We start from the raw sequence: 23,265 nt of genomic DNA on the forward strand, positions 1-23,265 counted from the left end.
TGGAACCAGTTTCTTCCTTCAGAAAGTTATAAAAATATTGGCGACAATTAAATCTTATCAGAATTATTAGATTTTCTTGAATCAAAGAGCTTATAAATTCTTTTAAGAGACCCTGTAACAGCAAACTGCATTATAGTTAACTAAACTGCACTATAATTAACTGAAAAATGGTTCAGTGAACTGCACTACACTATAACTGAACTAAAAAACATTTCAGTTCAGTTACTTTGAATTATTTTTTAGTTCAGTTCAATTTTCTTGAACTGTTTTATAGTTAATTATCAATTTTTATAATACAGTACATTATAGTGCACTTTGCCCACCCCTAAAAATAACATGTTACCTATTTGTAATTATGAGGCAAAGAAAATTTTATGCCAATGAGTTTAGAATACCAAAAGATACATGCATGTCTCAATAATTGTGTATTGTACAGAGACGAGTTTGCTTCACTAAAGGCATGTAACATGTGGTTTATCGTAGTTTAAAAAGAAATTTGATGCAAATAGTGGTGATGAAGACAAAGATGGTCCACTTATTAAGGTGGTGTGATACTTTCCTATAATACCTAAGCTAAAATGATTGTTTTCCATTAAAGAAGATGCAAAACGCTTGAAATGGCACGTTGATGGAAGAAAGTGTGATAATCTTCTTTTATACCCAGTTGATTCTGTATAATGGAAGAAGATTGGTAAAACATTTCAAAAATTTGGTGTAGACTCCAGAAACCTAAGACTTGGAATCGCTATAAATGGTATGAATCCTTATAGCAAACATAATTTATGGCTAGTTTTGTTGATGATTTACAATCTATCTCCTTATAGCAAACATAGTTCATGGCTAGTTTTGTTGATGATTTACAATTTATCTCTTTATAGCAAACATAGTCATGGCTAGTCTTGTTAGAGGTATTCTAATACAATTGAATATGTTTTTTAATGTTATTTGCAATAAAGTTATTGACCCTCGAGTGTTAGATGATTTGGAAAATGAGGCCATCAGACTATTGTTTCAATTGAAAATGTATTTTTCACTCTCATTTTTCGATATCATCACTAATACAAATATCGCGTACAACGTCGAATATTTTAGGCTTTTAACGGCGAATTCGCAAACGACGTCATATCAGGAGACGTTAAATTGACATCAAATTTAAAAAATTCGACATTAAATTAACGTCAAATTTTGTCAATATACGACGTTAACTTAACATCGAATTTTGTTAATGCATCTCCTCATGTAATCACCTATGAAAATAAAGTAAAATTATGCTGCCATTTTGTGCACTCATACTTTTAGTAAGGTCACCCTAGGTTAGAGCAACCGAATATTAGCCACCTTTTTTCAAGAGTTAGTCCAATCTCTCTTAGAGAATCCTTAAACACATATTTTATCATCATATATCACTCCAAAACCGAGACAAACATCAACCATCCACCACCACCAAATTCCACACCACCTAAAATCGTGAACACCATGGCTTGGTTCCTTTTAGATTTGGTTTGTTCTAACATCAAACACTAACCTAACCTGCAAAAGAAAATTTGACTCATTACCCACACTATTACGTGTTGGATATCCATTTAAAATATATTCGTGAGGATTTTAAAACTCGTGGGTATCTATGGATACTTGTGAATATTTAAAAATTTATATATTTTAAATTAAAATTTAAATAAAATTATAAAAAATATATAAAATATAATGTGAATTAAATTAAATATAAATTAAATTTAACCAAATAAAATATAAATTAAATTTTATTTTTATTTTTATTTTTTTATGAATAATGGATACCCAAATACAAATAATATGATACATATACATATCTTTATTAGTTGGTATTAAATTATCTATTATCGGTTAGAGCGAGTAGTTCTTTGAAGTATCCATTTATTATTTGTAGCATATTTTATTCACGAATATTTACCCATATCAATGTAATTTTAAGTTTTTTTTTATAACTTTGATTTTTCTAATTAAATACAGAGAATAGTTATTTATATAATGTACATTAAATTAAATATTATTTATTAATTTTCAAATTTATAAGATTTGTTTAATTTATCATATAAACTATACACTTGTCTTATAATGAAACATGAATTCTAATAAAAAATTAAATTTATCTTTGTGAGAGAAAAACTATAAAGAAAAACTTAAAATTACATTGACCCTTCAAAATCATATAAATAGTCAATGTTAATTATATTTTATAAATTTCTTATAATTTAATCTCTAATATTTTTAACAAAGTGGGACTAAAAGACTAAGTCGCTTACTATAATTAGTTAGTGCCTAAAAATTTATTATTCTTAAATTTCAAGTTATAGTTTTTATCACCATTTAATATTGTTCACTTCTTAAAATACTTTAATTTCAATTATCAAATTTAATAAACTAAATAGCATAATTTAAATTAAACAAAAATTACATAAACAAACAAATTCAATGAACACATTCAAACATTTTCGTGATTGAGATATAAAAAACAATATGGGTTTCAATTTCACTAATTCCAATAATACAATGAAGATATAGATCAATTTCAATAATTCCAATAATACAGTGAAGATACAGAGCATCCCACAAAAAATTCAATCCTCTTAGTTAAAAACACCAATCACAACAAAACTGACCTTCAACACCTTTAGAAACACTCATGATACCGTCAGAGAAAGAAAACGAGAGAAGAGGAAAAATTCGTGTGGAAATCGTAAGGAAAAAGGAATTTGGGAGCTCTAATTTAAACAATTTTAGTTAGATTTCAATGAGTCCAACGTAAATAGGTTCCACTTATTTACCAAAATGCACTTTTTTTTTCGATATTTTCCTTTAAGTTCAACCTAAAACATGTAACATGGAAGACTAATTTTGCGCTAGTGCTAAAAACAATGTTCCAATTAAAATAACATATGTATTTATACAAAAGAAACAAGGAATTGCTAATAATTGTGAAATATGATTGGAAATAACATGATATATGCAAGCGAGAACACTTCATAATCTTCAAAGACATAATAGAGACAACATAAAATAAGTAAATAGGAAAACCCTGGAACAGGAGTGAATCAAAGATGTTTTATTTTAGTGTTTTTTGAGGTTACATGAAGAAGTCATGGATTTTGAGAATGTCTACTAAATTGTGAGGGGAATGGTGGAGGTTCGACTTCTACAACACCTTCAAGCATCTGTGTCACTTTTTTCATGGTTGGTCTAAGAATTGGATCCTCTTGAATGCACCAAATGGAAATCATCACCAACTTCATCATGTTCTTTTTGTCATCGAATGCCTCCTTGTCATCTTCAACCAAGGGATCAAAAGTACCTCTTGAATAGCAATCACAAGCCCAATCAATTAGTATAACCTTCTCTTCCTCTTCTAGATCCATTTCTACATTTCTTCTGCAGCAAATGATCTCAAGCAACAACACACCATAACTATAGACATCCACTTTAGCTGTGATAGCCATGTTTTTAAACCATTCAAGTGCCACATACCCCTTTGTTCCCCTTATGGCAGTGTTGGTTCTGCTTTGGTTCATCTTCAAGAGCTTGGCCAATCCAAAGTCAGAAATTCTGGCATTATAGTACTCATCAATGAGTATGTTTTGTGGCTTTATGTCACAGTGGATAATCTGAGTGATGCACTCTTCATGCAAATATGCAAGTCCTCTAGCTACCCCAGATGCAATCTCTAACCTCAGTTTCCACTCAGGTTTCACCTCACTGAAAATAAGACTTGCCAAAGTGCCATTGCTCATATACTCATAAACCAACAATCTTTCTTTTTCAGCCTCACAATAGCCTATCAACCGCACCAAGTTCTTGTGATGAGTGAGACCAATGGCATGTAACTCGTTCTTGAACTCCATCTCAACCTGTTGGAAAAGCAAAGTGTTTAGCTTTTTCACTGCTATTGGAATTTCTGAGCCTATGTTTATGACTCCTTCATAGACAACACCAAAAGACCCTCTTCCTAACTCTTTCTGGAAACCATTTGTAGCTCTTTCAAGCTCCTCATAACAGAAGCAACGCAAGTTAGTTTCAAGGGCATTGGCACTTTTGCCAATTCCTCTAAGCTTCTTTTTGTACTGAAAGATGTAGAAAAAGCACATGCATAAGGCACCAATAAATATGACATTGAGAAATGAAGAGCTTCCAAAAAGTACCCAAGCAACCAAACTCAAAGAGCTCTTACTATTCTCATTCACTTTGGCCTGTGGAACAACCAAAGAGGAATTATCTTTCCTCACTTTGATGAAAGTCTTTGCACCATTAAGTCCAACATCAACTCTACCATTTGAAAGAGGCAACTTCTTCTTGAAGCAATCACTTCCTGACTTGTAGATGGCAACTGCACACATACAATCTTCCAAACATGACTGTTCACATTGTTCTTCAGTAAAGGGCTTAAGAAGCACATAATCTGAAAGAGGCCAATCTGTATTTACCAACACCTCAAAATCATATCCAGCTGCACCTACTTTTCCAATGAGTTCATCTTCTGCACATCCTTGTATGAAATCTGGCTTGCAGCTACCATAGGGGTCATTAGGGTCAACCAAAGAGTACCATTTTGGGCATTGACAACTTGGCCTTTGATTACTTCCCAACGTACACACACTATTGAACCCGCAAACACCACTACCTTCAGTGGCAAGCCTGCTGAGACAGATGTTATCTGGCTGAGACCAAACAGCACTCCAACCATCACTCCCAAACGAACTCTGAGAATATTGATAGAGTGTAAACACCCCATCAAAATTAAGAGTTGCTCTAAAGTAAGATTCATCAGTAGTAGAGGCTCCACTCCATGTTGACAAGTTGTATTTCTCACTGTTCTTCCTCAAAACATACACGTACCCTGATGGTTCAAACACCAAACGAATTCCAGGACTTGATGTGTTGGACTCTTCAGTCCTACTTTCGTAGTAGTTTTCATTGGCATACCCAGATGGCGAGTTTAAAGCATGAATGGAAAGAATGCCATCCATTTGAAGCATCATCTCAAACCTTCCTTCTGAGTAATTTGACTCTACAAATCTCGATGAAAGCTTCGCACCTTTTTCAAGAGTTTGTGTGGGCAACAAGGTGTCCCTTGGATGCTTAAACGTCTCCCACGCACCTTGATGATTTTCATCCACAAGCACAAAGTTTCCGTTGTCCTTTAAAAACCCTTGATGAACTTTACCAGTAAGGGACTTAGTTTTCCATAACAGTTCACCATTTGGGGCAGTGAGGACTAACCCATCATCACCAGTGAGTTCAACCTTTGACCCCTTTGGAGCAGGAGTGTCTCCATTGGCATACCAAACAACAGTCTTGCCAGGAATCTTAGCATACCAAATGGAAAGTAAGAAATGGTTAGTGTCCTCAAGTGGAAGAAACCCAAAGGCAAAGTGGCCAAGACGTGAAACCACCCACGTTGAGGAGTTGCTGCTAGTTGTTTCTGCAAAATGTGAATCACCAACAGTTATGTTTCTTGTGGTTTGGTTTATCTCACCAGAAGATGAAACTACCCATGAGGCTTTGATGGTTTCTTTCAGAAGATACTGATCAATGATTTTACTGCTTCTGGTTTGGGCTACAACAAAAATGTTTAGCAGCACCATTGAGCAAAGAAGAAAGGCAAATATAGGTGAAACCATGACGAGCTAGAATACTAATTGGATCATATGTTCATTGAGATTTTGTTTATGTAAATCATGCAATGTTTTTCTTAAACTCGTAATTCATTCTTCTATATGAACCAAATCTAGAACGTATCCAACACGAATGAAGTAATAGGACAGACTATTATTGCTTTCACTTTTTCTTTCCATTGAATTCTCCAAGTGTTCCACTTTGTCCACAACTTCGTTTCACATTAGTCTTAAAAGTAATTAAAAATATTAAATTCTGTGTCTTAAAAGTAATTCTTTATTCAATAAATTCAAAAGATATTAAAAATATAAAATTTTATGAAGAGCATTGAAAAAAATATTACAAAAACTTCTTAAAATAATGTCATATAATAAAAAATATTAAATGTCATGATTGTGATTTTCTCATTTATTATCAATGGATTGGACACGTCTTTGAAAGTGAAAAAGTCTATTTCATTTGCTTGGCTAGCACAAGGGCAAAGACCCAAAAGTACACAAGTCTATGCAGCCATGAATTTTAAGGTTTAATATTTTATTTTATTATAAAACAGAATTAGGTATATGCGTTCCATCCTCAAGATTACATGCAATGTCCACAAGTCATTTAGGGTATCTTCATAAAAATTTAGAGGAAAATTTTAAAAAATAAACATCTTATGAGTTGAAAAAAAGAAGTGAGAGATGCTAATACGAAATAGTTTCTATGGTTTATTTTATAAATTAAATAATTTTAATTCGTAGAAAAAAGTATTTCAAACATGGTTTTAGAACCCATTTAAACAAGCTTTTTATAAAAAAAGTTTTAGAAAGAAAAAAAAAACTCTGTAAATAAAAATTAGTTTGTCTACTATTTAACAATACAAATTCAAAAAACTATATGGAAAATCTTATTAGAAGTTGGTTTGAACATGCTCTTATTTAACTTAACTTTTATAGAGTTAATCATTATTTAGTTAGAAAAAACAATTTTATGTGTGCATAGTATGAATTAGTGTATGTTAAAAAATGTAGCCACTTAAATGTCTAGTTAGTGTTAATTAGTAGATGTGAACGTTATCATTTGTTTGGTAAAACCATAACACTTTTTTAATGTTTTAGCTTGCTTTAATTTAATTTTTATATTAGTTTAGATATATTTTTAATCAAAAATCAAATCAAAGAATAACGTGATCTCTTCGTTAAAATTTTCTTTTTTTTTCATTTAAAAAAATATTTTTCTCAAATTTTTGAGAAAAAAGAAAAAAAAAGTTTGATTGGTTGAATTTGTGAGTCTATATATACCTACCAAGCTGGTCAATATTAACCCTTCCACCAAGCTTTCCTTTATTAAAATGGCCCACTTAGATGTGGAAAAATAAAGAGGGGTATGGAAGAAATCTGTGAATTATTTTGAAAATATTGTAAAAGATAATAATAATTCTATATTTTCTTGTGTTTGTTTATTGTTTGGATAATATTGTAACTTTTCTATTCAAGTACCAGTTTATATAATATTTTCTTTGCCGATTGAAAAAATTGTGCTTATTTTTTAAATGTAAAAATATCAATCTCATAGATAATATAATAATGTTAATGTTAGTCTATCAAAGTTAGGTTGACATAACTTTCTGGATAATTTTATTTATTTTTAATACTTATTTTGGAGTATAAAGTAAGGTGGGTCATTATAGGGATGTAAATAATTTTTAATGATGTCTTGTACTTAGATGAGTACTTCTAAAACTTTTTTGGAACTATCTATACTTAACATTCAATAAATGTATGGATTTGTTTCTAATAATTACTTTAATACTTTTGAATTGACCGTGTCAACATACAATATTATCTAAAAATATTTATACTTTAATACTTTTAATAAATATATAATTACCGTGCTAACATAAAATTTATTTCTAATAATATTTTTTTAATTTATTAAAAGATAATATTATCTTAGAAATGAAATTGATTATTAGCTTTTGTGTGAGGTTGAATTTTAAAGGTATATATATAGGAGGATTAGTGTTCCCACATGTTTTAAAATATTCTTAGTATTTAATTTCAATTCATTTGCAACTTTTTCTATCTAAACGAATTTTAAGGTTGTTTTTGGTAAAAACAAGTAAAAGGAAAATAGAATTGCGTATAAAAATTTGAAAAAAAAATGAAAATTTATGGTATGAACCTACTACATTAAAAATTATCGAATTATTCTTCCTTCTATTAAATATAAACATACAATTTTTTATTTATAATAGTAAAAATATTACCAAGTCCAAAATATAAATAAAAAATAATAATTAATTAATATTAAAAGATTCAATTAAATTAATTGATTTTCAAAATATGATAATAGCCTCTTTTTTTCTGAGGTTTAACACTTTTTTTATTTAATCTTTTTACCTTCTTTTTTTCTACCGAATATCACCTGTTTCTTTGTCTCCGTTCTATTTCTACTCCTTTCTCTATGTGTCTTTATTTTCCCATGATTTCTATTAAGCCGAAGAAAGTCTAAGTAAAGATGCTGTGAAATTTTATTTAGTAAAATTTTTTTAAGCTTTTTTATACACGTTTTAACTTTACTTACTGGATCAATTTCAGTAAAATTTCTAGTGTTTCATCATTTATTGAGATTTGTGTTTGTAGAAATGCCTCGGTGACGTTTGAGCTGAAAGGTACGAAATACTGATTATGTGTCTTCTCTGGATATTTAGGTGTGTTTCAGACTAATTTTGCATTTCTCTAGGTAGATGTTCCTGCAGTGATTCTGTGCAATTATTGCATTCTCCATTTTCTTGCATGTTATTCGGGTAAGTGTGTAAGTTCCCTTTAATTAGTAGTTTTTATGGTGTTGTAGTTGTGTATTATTGTCTTTACAACTTATTGGTAAATGGTCTCCAATAACAATTATTTGTTCCATTTAAAAGGGAAAGCTTGTAAGAGGAGAATAAATTGCAGTGTTATTTCCAATAATGAAGATTAGAGCCAAGGTTTAGAGGAGTATAATACTGATACTTAATCTCAGCATTTTGGGGGAAGAAAGTTTTGTATATGCTGTTTAGTTTTTTATGTGTTCTTACAAAAATATTTAGAATTCTGATAAGAACTGCTATTTGAGAACCTTGTAAACTGCAAGATCTGAGTGTGGAATACTGAGTATAATGTGATAGTCTCTGTTTTATTTCTTTTGCTCATATGGCTTATTTAAGTTACACTTCCTCAATTCAAAACATAACAACTGGCTTATCAAACTAGTTAATACAAAAGGGTGAATCGTTCGTAAACCCCAAAGCAGTTAATGCTGAAAGATCATAAAGCTTCAAACAGATAAACATACATATCTGCAAATCCTCCAGTTCACACTAGAATCTAGATAACATGGGTAGGATTAGCACCAACTGATTAGTTTAGGGAATATTGAACACTAACTTGTGAGGGGCATGGTGGAATTTGCACTTCAACAACACCTTCAAGCATCTGTGTCACATTTCTCATGGTTGGTCTAAAACCTGGATCCTCTTGCACACACCAAAGGGCAATCATCACCAACTTCTCCACTGTCTTCATGTCATCCAATGCCTCTTTATCACCCTCAACCAAGGCATGAAGAGTACCTTCAGAGTAGCACTCATAAGCCCATTCACTTAGGATTGCTTTGGATTCATCTTCTAACTCAAATTCCACACTTTTTCTGCATGAAACTATCTCAAGCAACAGCATCCCATAACTATAGACATCCACTTTAGCCGTGATTGGCATGTTTTTGAACCATTCAAGTGCAACATACCCTTTTGTTCCCCTTATTGCAGTGTTGGTTCTGCTCTGGTTCATGTTCAAAAGCTTGGCCAATCCAAAGTCTGATATTCTTGCAACATAGTAATCATCAAGGAGTATGTTCTGAGGCTTTATGTCACAATGGATGATCTGTGTGATGCACTCTTCATGCAAATATAGAAGCCCTCTAGCAACCCCAGATGCAATTTGTAGCCTCAGTTTCCAACTTGGTTTCTCGACATTAAAAAGAAGACTTGCTAAAGTGCCATTGCTCATGTACTCATAAACAAGTATCCTTTCTGATTCAGTCTCACAAAATCCAAGTATACGAACCAAGTTCTTGTGGTGTGTGAGGCCAATGACATTCAGTTCATTCTTGAATTCCTTCTGAACCTCTTCCAAGAGAAAAGTGTTCAATCGTTTCACAGCCACACGAGTAACAGAACCTATGTTGACGACTCCTTCATACACAACGCCAAAAGCTCCCTTCCCTAGCACTTTGTCAAAGCCATCAGTGGCTTCTTCAAGTTCCTCATAAGTGAAGCAACGCAAGTTGGTCTCCACAGTAGTGTCAGTTTTTCCAGCTCTTCTAAGCCTCTTCTTGTACTGGAAAACGTAGGAAGTGCTCAAGCAGATTGCAAAGACCAATATGAGATTGAGCAAAGCAGAACTGCCCAAAAGCACTGACAAAATCAAAGTCAAAGTATTCCTATTGTTCTTCACAATGATTGTTGGAGGACTAATCAAGGAGAAATTGTCCTTCCTCACTTTCATGAAGGCCTTTGCACCATTAAGCGTGGGATCAACTCTACCATTTGAAAGTGGCAGCTTCTTCTTCCAGCAGCTGTCACCTAGCCTGAAAATGGCAACAGAACACATACAATCTTCCATACAAGATTGTTTGCATTGGTCTTCATTAAAGGGTCTTTGAAGCTGATAATCTGAAAGAGGCCAATCAGTATCTGTCAACACCTCAAAATCATATTGATTCTTTCTGTTACTAAGATCATCTTCAAAACATTCTTGTACAAAATCTGGTTTGCAGTTACCGTAGGGATCCTTAGGGTCAGTCAATGAGTACCATTTTGGGCACTGACAAGTTGGTTTCTTATCATCTCTTAAACTGCATATGCTATTATATCCACAGACACCACTACTTGCACTAGCAAGATAGTTCTTACAGATATTATCTGGATGAGACCACACTGGGGTCCAGCCTCCACTGCCAGAAGAACCCTTGGGATGTCGATAGAGCGTGAACACCCCATCAAAATCAAGAGTTGCTCTAAGGTAAAATTGAGTGGTAGAAACTCCAACACCATCTTCTGACAAATTATACCTTCCATTGTTCGCTCTCACAATATACATATCTCCTGAGCTATCAAACACCAGTAGTGTCCCAGCACCAGAAGTGTTGGACTCGTCGGTTCCACTTTCATAGTAGTTTTCATTAGAATACAAAGATGGTAAATTTATAGAGTGCATCACAAGATTACCATCATTTTGGAAAAATAGCTCAAACCTGCCCCTGTTGAAATCATTCTCCCTAAGCATAGAAGAAAGCTTTTGACCCCTTTCCAGAGTCTGATAGGGCAGCAAGGTGTTCCTATAATCCTTGAAACTCTCCCATGCACTGTTGGAGTCACCATCCTGAAGCACTAAGTTGCCAGTGTCATTAAACGAACCCCCAGAAACTCTAGAACTGGTTACAGTATTCCATAACCGGTCACCATTTGCGGCAGTGAGCACCAACCCATCATTAGTTGTAAGCTCCACCTTTGTGCCCTTTGGTGCAGGCTTGTCCCTATTAGCAAACCAAACTATGGTGTTGGGTTGAATCTTTGCATACCAAATGCAAAGTATGAAATGATCAGTAGAGTCCTCAAGCGGGAGGAAACCAAAGGAAAAGTCACCAGAAGGTGATGAAACCAACCATGGGGCTGAGTCTTTTCCTGCAGTATGAGAATCACCAATAACTAAGTTGGTTTTGGTTTGGGCTACAACACTGATGAGTTGAAAGGGTAACAGAATCATTGAGAGGAAGAGCAAGGGAAGCAAAGGGGAAGCCATGGTTAGAATAAACTTGGTCCTTACATTTAGTTAGGCTTATTGATTGATGATAAATAGAAATTAAAACAAAGACAAAGGAATGCACTTAGATGGTGGTGAAAGTCTTTGTCTTTGCTGAATGCATGAGCTGGACCTACTCAACCTGGACTAAAAGTAAGGCCAATCACACCCACACACCCCACAACTACGTTGTGGAAATTTCTTCCTTCCATACATTGACAATTGGAAACCATTGACCCACTTTTTGTACCAGAAAATTAATTTTAAAACAAGTAAATCATTATTCTGGTCTTTAAAACTAAGCTTTATGTTGGAAAAAATATCTTGGAGAGGGAAGAATACCCAAATCCAAATCATGAAAACTTTTGGTGTGTAACATTATGTCTTAGTAATTTTGGTTTTTATATTTAATAAATTCAATTTTTTCCACAATTTTTTTTAATTACTCACCACTTTACTAAATTATGAGTATTTTGCGTTTTTTTTCTAATTTAATCATGAGTATTACGTGTTTCCTCTTATTTTAATGTCATTTTTAAAAGAAAATTATAAATAATTAACTGAATATTAAACAAAATTACGGATAATTTAAAAAATAAAATAAATATTATAAAAAGAAGGAATTTAACAAACAAAATTACGAATATTAGTAACAGATTGAAATAATAAAAAAATCAAAGATCGAAACAACGAATTTATATATATATATATATATATATATATATATATATATATATATATAATATAAAATTATCATTAATCTTATAACTTAAAAGGTATTTATGTTAATTTTATCTTAAATAACTAAGTAAAACCTAATAACTCCTGACATTTAAAGAGTTTCACATAATAAAGGTTATATTTGAATTTTAAAATATTGAAAAACAAAAAAAAATACAATAAAAAAGGTTAAATTGTGTTTCGAAAACATTTATAACATTTTAGTAAATTTCTTGTCAAAGTGTTCAATTAGATGACTCAGATTAAATTATTTGACAAAAGATTGTTATGTAATGACTATATCATTGACATACACAATTGAATGAACACATTTTTCAGGAGAGGTATATGTTGATGAAAAGTTAAATGATGTGTCTCAATTGCATGTTAGTTCAAAGGATTGAACAATGTGATTGGTCGCTAAAGAAAAAATTAAAATGATAAAAAAGAATAACACATGGAAAGTCACTAAAGGAAAAAAATTAAAGTGATAAAAAAGAATAACATTTGGAAACTCAGGTTATTTAGGACAAAAATATGTCATTAGACTGAAATGGTTTTACAGAAGAAAACATACAAAAGAACATGGAAATATTAGTCATTAATGATACTTACAACAATCTCCAGTTGATAACCACGGAACATTAACTTTAAGGTTTAATAGGTTTGGAGGTCCCTATATTTGTGTGTTCGTTAAATGCAGTTAACGGCGTTAACCTTTTTTAATAGGTGGCAAGCTGAGGCATCCAGGTGACACCGTTTGAGCCTTTTCTCAATCTCTGTTACCTCTCTCTCTCATGTAATGAAATCCAGTAGCCCATCATCTTCATCAAATTTCACTCATCAATCACCATACTCTTAATATATAACCCTTTCATCTCCAGTTCAGAACCCTCATCCAATTTCCTTTCTTCTTCCTTCGATCATTTGTGTCATTCCTCTCCCAAATTTTCGTTAATTCTCAATCTACTCCCTCGTTCCCAATTAGGTCCCATTCTTGTTCAAATTTCGTTTCTGGGTTCTCCCAATTCAAAGTTCTGCACTTTCCCTTTTTGCAGTGGAATTTCTCGTTCCTAGGGAGTTCAATTCCATTGTCTCTCACTAAAGCTGAAAACTTGGAGAGAAAGTGTCATACTTTTTGATTCAAATTTTTTTTTGACAACCTTAATCGCTCCCCATGAGGATCGGATCAACCAAATCTTCCCAGAAATCAATTGAAAGAAAAGTTTTTCAGATTCTACAATACAGGAAACAAACAGACAAAAAAAAAGGGAGAAATCGTCAACACAAAAGATTCTGCATTGGTCAGTGCACAACAGAGTTATATTTCTCTCTCTCTCGTCGCATCTCATTTTCGCATTTCATTTTCCTTCGCTGTTTTCCTCTCCTCATCTCATTTCGCACAGTAGACAAAGGCACAGACCTCCAGCATCACACAAGAGCCGCTCACGCTTTCGTCCTGGTTTCCTCTTCCACTGTCGATTACAGGTCGTCCATTGTCGCAATCTCAATCTCTGTTCAGATGGTGTGGTTTGCTTATATATATATATAACAAAAAATGAAAAACTAAAGAGAATCGATCTGCAGGAGGTTACCGATTAATGGAAGAGTTGGTGTTGTTTTGTTAGAATGTCCGACAGTGGTTTGGGAAAAATGAAAATAATATGATTAGAATGGAAAAGAAGAAGAAGGTGAGGAAGGTTTGAAGTCAAAAGAGGATCTGGAAGAGGAAGAGTGTGTGAGCCAGGTGTTTACCCTAGAAAGGATTTTATTTTAAACTTAAAATAAAATAAATTCTACCCTCATGTGCCACGTCATAATTAATTGATTCGTCAGCATGCCACGATACATTAAATTTAACACCGTCTACTAAAATTAACGGCAAGGGCATTATTGATTCAGTTTTATCAAATTAGGGATCTAATTGATCACTTTCAAAATTGGAGGACTCAATTGAAATGAACACACAAATATAGGGACCTGCGAACCTATTAAACCTAACTTTAATTATACAATCCCGACTAGGATACTACTAAGGTACTAAGCAAAATTTGTAAATTTCAAAATCTTTTATTTGGCAGTTCTGAAATCACGTTTAAAATTAATGAAGAATGAAACTTTATTTATTTGTTCAAACAACTCAAGAACAAGATTAAAAAACCATAGCTTAATTTAAAATGTATACTTCTTCGTAATAATCTTTGTGTAAAACAAGTTCATTTACAACACAAATTATTTTTCTAAAGCAAACTCAGTTTTTTATTATTGTGCATTTATATCAACATTTACAAAAATATTTACTCCTGAATCGATATAATGCAAGGACAAACTAATCTCAACATCAAACATCATAACTAATAATATACATTAATAATAATATAACAACTTACTAAAACCTTTCATAACTCTAGTGTGTCAACATCATTCAATTTCATCAATTCTCAACCATTCACAAAGCATGTTGTCTCATATAACAGTTCAAAACATATTTTCATAACCTTAGTGTCTAACCATGCCATTAAATTTCAACAGTTGTCACATAATCATTTACAAAGTTTGTTGTCTCAAACAATAGTTCAAAACATAAGATCATATATTTAAACATATCATCACAAGTTCAAAACATATCATCACAACAAATAATACAACCACCATTGATCTTAGCATTAAGAACTGGATTGTAACTTCACACGTAGCTTACCAATAACCACTCCACTTCCCTTGCTCCCTGGGAGTCTTATGGGCTAAGGTCGAAGGTGCCACTTCCCACCACTCTAGCTTATCCGACAACATTCACCTTCCATACAATTATATAAAGTTACCATTTCCACTACTCCTTAGGAGTTTGATAGGCAAAGTGAACACTCACACTCATCACTAGAGACTGGCATAGTACTCACCTTTCGCTAAGTCACCATCACACAAGCATACAATTACATGTCATCATAATCATACTAAATAATATTTACTCCACAATTTTGACTCATATAAAATAATACATCACATTAAACATTGTTCAGGTGACATTCAACATGCCTAACCTAAGCTCAATTATATGAATACAACAACATGAAAATACTCCATGACATAACCCTTTACCCTTTCCACCTACTTCCTCTAAATGTTCTTCATTTCAAAGTTTATAATTACCTTATATCATCTGACAGTCTCAAATTTCCAATATCATATATAGGATTAAACTCTAAATTTATTCCAATCAATTCTTACTACTCTATCATCTCTTAATTGGTTAAACTCTACTTAACTTAACATAAACTTAATTCAAATCTTAAATTTTCCATTGCAAAAATCTCTAAAAATCCTCGTAACTCTTAAATTCAATTTCCACCAATCACCATCCATTTGAATTACAAAAATAAAAAAATTACCATTAAACACTTTCTTATTCTAAATTCAAATCAAAAGCACAAAGAAGTGTCTCATAATTAGCTAATACCTCAAATTAATAATGCTCACAAATTTGAAGAACTGAGAAAAAGAAGCCTAAAATATAACAATTGTGTGTGATTGTTTTCTCTAACCACATGCATCCAATTGTATATCCTAACGATCAAACTGAAGAACTACATGTGAAGAACCATTTGTCACCGTTTTAGTTTAATTCAATGATTGATGAAGCGAAAATCACAATTTTATCAAGACAAGTCGAAATAGAAAAATAATGTGATGCCTAATGCCCTACACTTAGTTGCACATGCAATACTCATGCCGAACACCCGTTCAATGGTGCCCAACAGTTTGTGATAGTGTCTCCCATGGTGGCGTCCAATGGTCCGAAACTATGGCCAACAAAAATGCATAAACTAGAGACACTCCAAAACACATATTTTATGGTTTTTAAACCTATTCCATTATACTTTGTTATCCGATATAACCCTTCAACTTAAATCATGCAGTAAGAATGACATCTCAGATAAAATAAACCATCACATACATGATTAAACATACAGTTATAACCAATCATAATCACATACATATGAAAATAAACAATATTAGCTCTCTTTACAACATTAACACAAGCTCAGGCAAGAAAAAGAATAAGAAGAGTTAAATTATTACTTCAACTCTAACTCTTGATACTCCACTGCTCCATTATTGCGGTTAATCCTCAAAAGCTCTTTACTTTTTCCTCTTTCCATTTATCCTATAGACTCCCAAATGACGCTATCTACAAAAATTATCCTACCTCAAAGCTTCATCACTAATAAAAACCCTAATTAATCTTGAGGACTTATTTCATGTTTAGTAAGTTTTTTCAAGTCCAAAGAAACATTGCTAATAATGTGAGTTGAACCTAATAATTTCCATATGTTATCCAACAACTCCAACCAAATGAACTACAATGTTTTAACATTTTACTCATTGTAAAAATTATAATTTAATCTTAAATAATCATTTTCGTTATTCTACTAAATTAAAAGTTTCTAAGGCCGTACATTAATAGCTTTTGCAACACAAGGTGAGAGTATTCACCAATTGAACGTCGAATCATCCTTTCTAAATGATATTTTGAATGGAGAAATACATATTGAGCAATCTCAAGGATTTATAAGCAAAGTAATGATATAATAGAATTGATAATCACGCACATCACTCATCAAAGATTCTGCAAGAGCATGAGTGAGCTAGCATTATTAATAAAATTAAATAGTGTATTTTTTAAAAGAAATAGAAATCTTTGTAGTTTAATTTCCATTAATTTGAATTGAGAAAAATAAACAAAATTATAATATAAAAAAATAAAAAGATTTGGGGATTCGTGACACCTACTGCCCAAAAATAATCTGTCACTGTTTTCAACTCATTCAATTATTGTGTATTCAATTATTCGTGCACACAACTCTTAAGGATTTATTTATATGATTGACGGCTCATAATAATCACATTTGGACTTATTTGAATTTAAATAGAAAAACATATTTGAAATTATGTTTAATATTTGATAATATTTTATCAGGCTTCCACTGTGATTTGATATTTAAAAAGTAATAATACAAAATGCAAATAGAACCATTGAAATGTAAAATCATGAAAATCTCTAAAGATTAGTTCACTGACTTAATAGTGATTAGATAAGAAAGCATAAATGATACTAGGAGTATAGTGATAAGTAAGAATGACAATACAAAATAAATTATGGTAATAAACCTCTTCCTTAAAAAAAAGTGTGAGATAGATTAAATATTTTGACTCAGATACCAATAGATACCACTAAAAACAATTTAATAATTTTTATTTTTTATCAATTAAAATACTTGTTTTATCCATTACATTAGTCAAATCTTACAGAAACTTTTACCTGTTTTATGTGGATTTTTCTTTAAGATGTGTCTACATCTTATAATGGTTATATAAATTGTTTGGATTTCTCATTATTAATTAAATTTGCTTTTGGAAAAGTTTTTCATCAATTTTCAGTTGTCTTTGACAATTTTAATTATCTAAAATTTAATTTTAATTATTATTTTAAAAATACTTTACTTAAAAATTATAAATTATAAAATTGTGAATATTATTTATTTTAAAAAATAAAGTTATAAAATTTCTTATTTCTATTAATTTAATTAAATAAAAATAAAATTTTTAAAATCATACATCCTTATATTTTATATGCTGAAGAGAAAATTAAAAGACAAATAATTTTTAATTTAGGTTGGCCTAAACCTGCAAAAGAAAAATTAGTTTAAATTTGTTATACTTATAGAAGACATATTAGTCCAATCCTCTTTTTGTGTACTAAATGCGAAATTAACCAAAAGGAACGGATTCACGCATATCTAGTATTTATGACTTTATACTTTGTATTGGGTTTTCTTTTTCCCATAAAAAAGAAGAGTATTACAATTTATTGTCGAAGAACGCTTAAAGTAATGTTGTCAATTCAATTGTAATAATGAAAAATCTATCAACTTGCTGATATATTTGCTTGAGTCAACTTTTTACAATTTATTGAATTGCTGAAATTTGCACTAATAAAGAGTGTTGAATATACAATTCCATATTCTACATATTATATTTATATTCATATTTAACATTTATATTCAATCAATTAAAAATAAAAATAAAAACAAAAATTAACTTAAGAAAAATTATTCATTTAAACGAAAGTATGATCGAGCACAGATTCCGTTTTAATTCTAGTTTTGTTTGAACAAAAATAAGATAAAAAATAAAAGTTGAGTTTCTACGTTATTTTCAGTTTAACAAATATCTTTTACTTTAACCAAAATATCAGAAAATCAACTTCAGACAGTAAGACTCAACTTGTTTAAATTCTTTATCCAAAATAAACATAAGACAAACTCAAAATGATTAGTATGATTATAATATGTTCAAATATAATTTGCACAAACTTTGTACTTATAAATCAATCCCTAATAACTATAATAAATTAATCATATTCATCTAAATCATGTTCAAAATTCAATTTAAAAACTTCATACCTTATCATGCTTAATCCATATTGGCCATATCAACATCTTAACAACAGTATTAAATACAAAGTATATTCTAAAACAATCTTTTATTAATCAAAAACTCAAATAACATTCTCACTCAATTTTCAAACATTCAAAAACCAAAACACAAATATTATATAAAAATTAAGATAAAATAATCAAGTCACCTTTACATTCAAATCAGCTACATAAGGTACGATAAAAGTAATAATTAACTTTCTGTATCCAGTATTTTAAAACAGGATTTTACGTGTGTGAATGGGAAAATGCGTATTTTTCACATATTCGTAACAATTATATATGTCGTTCAAAATGGGGGCTATTATTACAGGGACCAAAATTTAATTAGTGATGATTTTGGAAAACTTAACCAATAACACAGATAGAATCTCACAAACCATTATTTTTTGTAAATACATTAACAAAGTGTTAAAGAATTTCAACAGTTTTAAAATTTTGAATCTAAGAAAATGGAAAGGTCTTGAAAATTCATTCAAAGGTTTTATGCCAAGAGTCTGGGAAATTCACTAACTAGTTTTATTAATTATGAACTTTTAATTTTAATAATATTGATAATGAAGTAACCAAGAGTACCATTAGACTTTTCATCTCTTTAACTTGATCACTATTCTCTGCTATATATATATATATAAACTTCTGTTAACTTTTTTTCTTTCTTGTTTCTGTGATCTTATGAGTCATAAAATATTTGTAAGTTGAGGATGATACTCAAAGGAATACATTGAAGAAATAAGAAGGAACAAGTTTTTCATATATATTCAAATCTTATAGATAGAACCTATTCCAATTTTTTCAATATGATGACTAATTGTTCAAGGAAAAGTAAAATCTTCCTTAAAGGAGAAACAAATAATAAAGTTGATTTTAAAGTCAGGCTCCATTATTCTTTCTATATCTATTTCAAAAAATTAGAAATCCCAAAAAAAATTTACCTTTGCTAATCATTAATTACATATTTTTTGAATAATGTGAATACTAGAGTCATACTAATACTAGTACAAAAATCGTCTACAACGTCGAATATTTTGGACTTTTAACGACGAATTCGTGAACAACTTCATATCAGGAGACATCAAATTGACGTCGAATTTACAAAATTCGACGTTAAATTGACGTTGAATTAAAAAAATTTGACGTTAAATTAACGTCGAATTTTGTCAATATACGACGTTAACTTAACATCGAATTTTGTCAATATACGACGTTAACTTAACATCGAATTTTGTCAATATACGACGTTAATTTTTTTTATTTTGTTTTTTTAATTAATTGTGATCCTTTTTTACAACTCTACGAGAGCTGAAAAGCAGAAAAAACAACAAATTTTAGTTTTTGGTATTTTATAAAGCAAGAACTATGAACGTGTAGTGTAGTATCAACAACAAACAACAATAACCAACAACAAACAAGTTCAATCAAACAACAACAAACAAGTTCAACCAAACAACAACAAACAAGTTCAACAAAAAAAACAACAACAAGTTCAACAAATAAGTTCTTCAAAACGAAAACGAAAACTAACCTTCAAAAGGTGGGTTCGTCGGAATAAAGTGTTGTCACCAGTGACAAAGAAAGCAAAATGCGCTTATGAAGGACAAGAACACGAAAATAATCTGTCAAAACAAACGAAAATAATACATAAAGTAATTAATTAACATGCATTTGTATTAAATGAAAGAAAAATTACATGTAATGGTCGTCAAACTTGGTTTGAGAATAGAAGAGGGTCTCACGCGCTAAGATAAAGTGAATGAGTTTTCAATCTCCCGCTCAAATTTTTATTGAATTCACTAACCTTTCAACGTCTAACGCTGGGGCATTCGACGTTTTATATCCTTTTACGTCGAATTACAATTCTAAACGACGTTTAATAATTGCATTTATTTACAAAAATGTCACTGGTCATTTTATTTTTTAACGTTGGCTTGTACTAGTGTAAATATCAAGGATGTTTACTTACATGGGTATTTTGAGTGTAAACACAAGCCAAAACACTTGAGAGAGTTGGGGAGAAATAGATACATTTTGCCTTGAGTCATATCTTTCATATTTGATTTTCTTGAAAAATTCAAAAGATCAACTAATGTGTGAAGAATAGAGTGATTTTTTTGCATGTCCATCACAAATTGATGTCTAGATGATTGATTTGTATCTGATGCTATTCATTATCTTGACCCAAGTGAAAATATAGAATAAAATAACCCAGAACAAAGTCTTGAAATTAATCAATTTTGCCGAGGAGTGCAAAAGGATAAGTATGGGGTTGTAATGATTGCATATTTATGCCCACATTTATAGTTTAAATTCAAATTTTTGATGAAATTCTTGTGTTTAAATAGTTGATTTGGATAAAATTTTTGACGTTTAAATTTATTGGGTTTGAGAATAAAAAGGTCTTAGAAAGTGATTTTTAATTGCATAAATTCTACTTGTACATTCTAAAGTTGAAGTTAAAGATGGATTCATTTAAAGCGAGAAATTAAATTGTCTATTTTGAAAAATAAGGCCAAAAATTATTTATTCATGAAAGGAAATTACAAAGAGCAAAAAGCATCCCTGATTTTCATAAGTACACCTTCTTTTCAGCAAATGGGCCACACCATAAGGTTTTACTCCTACACCCCTAGGTTTTACAAATACAACCCCTTTTCTTAAATGGACCAAATAGTTAGTCTTTTCTAATACACCCCTAATTTCCCTATACATACCCCTCTTACCACTCAAAAATCATAACCAACAAGATTTTGCCACGTGTCCAAGATCCTAGATCCTAGCACACAATGACATATTCGTACATTATACACACACACACATATATATATATATATATATATATATATATATATATCACATGTTAGTTATACAATTTTAAAACTTTTTAATATTTTATTTTTCCAATACAAGAGGAACCACGCATCACATTCTCTTTCAAATATGTTATTTTAGTAACTAATCATATTTTCACTAAATCATATTTAAAAAATAATATTTACTTGGTTACTAACTTAATTTACTCGGTCGTACTCAATTTTACAAATTCTCAAATTTTATATGAATCATATTTTTTGTGCTAACAAAAATTATAATAATATTTCTCAGATGATTAAGCACGTTGTACTTGATAAGATTTGCAAAGATAAAAAAACACTACAAAAATACAAAAGAACTATTTGTCGGATGAATAGGCACATCTAATTTAAATAATAGACATTTCACTATAATGTTTACAATAATGTTTAGTCAGATAACATTTAACGAGTTATTCAAGACAGTTTTTACAGTAAACACTATTTCGATAAATAATTTTGTTAAACTTCAAAATAAAGAGTTTCTATACGATTTTGTCTTAACAATATCGTCCTTTTCAATCTTTACCAAATACTATCCAAAATATAATCCAAAATAAGGTTGAATAAATTTGATCAAAAAACTTTAATCATGTTAGTTGTTTAGTTAATCATTTATGCATATAAAATATAAAAAAAATAAAAATATAAGCATATAACAGATAATCAATATAAGTATATATATATGATAAATGACTCCCCATTAGTCACAAAACCTTCTTCAGAGCAATATTTAATAAAGATGCAAGGTAAATATTGTTCAGAGCAGACAAATTATAAGAGCAAGAAAAAAAAATTCAGACAAAATAATTGTTCATGATTATTGTAAGCATCAATTTGATAGCATGATTATAAGAATTTCTATCCAATCTTTTCACTCGTGGCCTAATTCTAAGAATTTCTATTATATTTTTTCTCTATATCATTGTTCTCAGATTTTTTGTACCATTTTACTATTACAGTCTCAGGTGCAAACTTTCATGCCTAATCCCATTAACATATATGTTTAGTGGTTGAGATTCCTCTCATTTATTCTAAAATTTTAAAAATATAAGAATATTCTAGTTTATATAACAAATCAAGAAAAAATATATTTACACACTAGATAATCTGCCCAAGAAAACACCGTCAGCCTAAACCTTAATCTCCAATAAAAAAATGGAATCATTCCATCAAACATCTTTGAAATCCACCCATCATCTCACCATTACAAAAAAAAATTGCTTAAAAATTCTAAGCTTGTTTCATCTCATACATAACAAGTATGGTAAAGCTGGAAAAAGAGTAACTTCGTCACAAAATTATTGTTTAACATAAAAGAACGCAACGTAAAAGAGATAGAATGATATTTTTGTAATTATGAACAACTTTTTTTCGTGAGATATCCTACGGTTCAATCTAAATTTGAAAATATATGTTGCATGATATCATTGTCTATCACAAAATTTAAAATTTATATCGAACCATATAGGATGTCTGATTGTAATTTTGTTTCCATCTTTTCATGAAACTCCTTTCTTCCTTACTTCTCTCCAATGTATAAAATTTTTTGACTATCTTCTCTGGTTGTGGTTCCAGCAAGTGTGTTCCTAGATACATTGGTGATGTAAAGTGTATTTTTCTTCCATCTTAAACCTCTATTTTGTTTATGTTCAAGTGTTTATTTTCATTGATGTTAATGATTTAAATCTCTATTTTGTCCTTTAAATTGCAGTTGTTTTTGGTGAT

General features: G+C 30.6%; 2 protein-coding genes across 2 annotated transcripts; both read right to left on the minus strand.

Moving 5' to 3' along the window:
- Positions 1-3,041: 3,041 nt before the first annotated feature.
- On the minus strand, positions 3,042-5,702 carry LOC124832782 (G-type lectin S-receptor-like serine/threonine-protein kinase LECRK3). The gene has a single exon (XM_088094406.1). It carries the CDS (start codon positions 5,649-5,651, stop codon positions 3,117-3,119), a length of 2,535 nt encoding a protein of 844 aa, XP_087950532.1. The 5' UTR covers positions 5,652-5,702; the 3' UTR covers positions 3,042-3,116.
- Positions 5,703-8,780: 3,078 nt separating this feature from the next.
- On the minus strand, positions 8,781-11,552 carry LOC124832781 (G-type lectin S-receptor-like serine/threonine-protein kinase LECRK2). Its single transcript, XM_047307066.2, has one exon. It carries the CDS (start codon positions 11,469-11,471, stop codon positions 9,030-9,032), a length of 2,442 nt encoding a protein of 813 aa, XP_047163022.2. The 5' UTR covers positions 11,472-11,552; the 3' UTR covers positions 8,781-9,029.
- Between the last annotated feature and the right edge of the window lie 11,713 nt (positions 11,553-23,265).

Source organism: Vigna umbellata, chromosome 7, assembly GCF_029865625.1.
Source record: "Vigna umbellata cultivar VRB3 chromosome 7, Vumbellata_1.0, whole genome shotgun sequence".
NCBI lineage: Eukaryota > Viridiplantae > Streptophyta > Magnoliopsida > Fabales > Fabaceae > Vigna > Vigna umbellata.

Coding starts and splice junctions, on each gene's coding strand:
- LOC124832781 (XM_047307066.2), bottom strand. CDS start 11,471: ATGGCTTCCCCTTTGCTTCCCTTGCTCTTCCTCTCAATGATTCTGTTA.
- LOC124832782 (XM_088094406.1), bottom strand. CDS start 5,651: ATGGTTTCACCTATATTTGCCTTTCTTCTTTGCTCAATGGTGCTGCTA.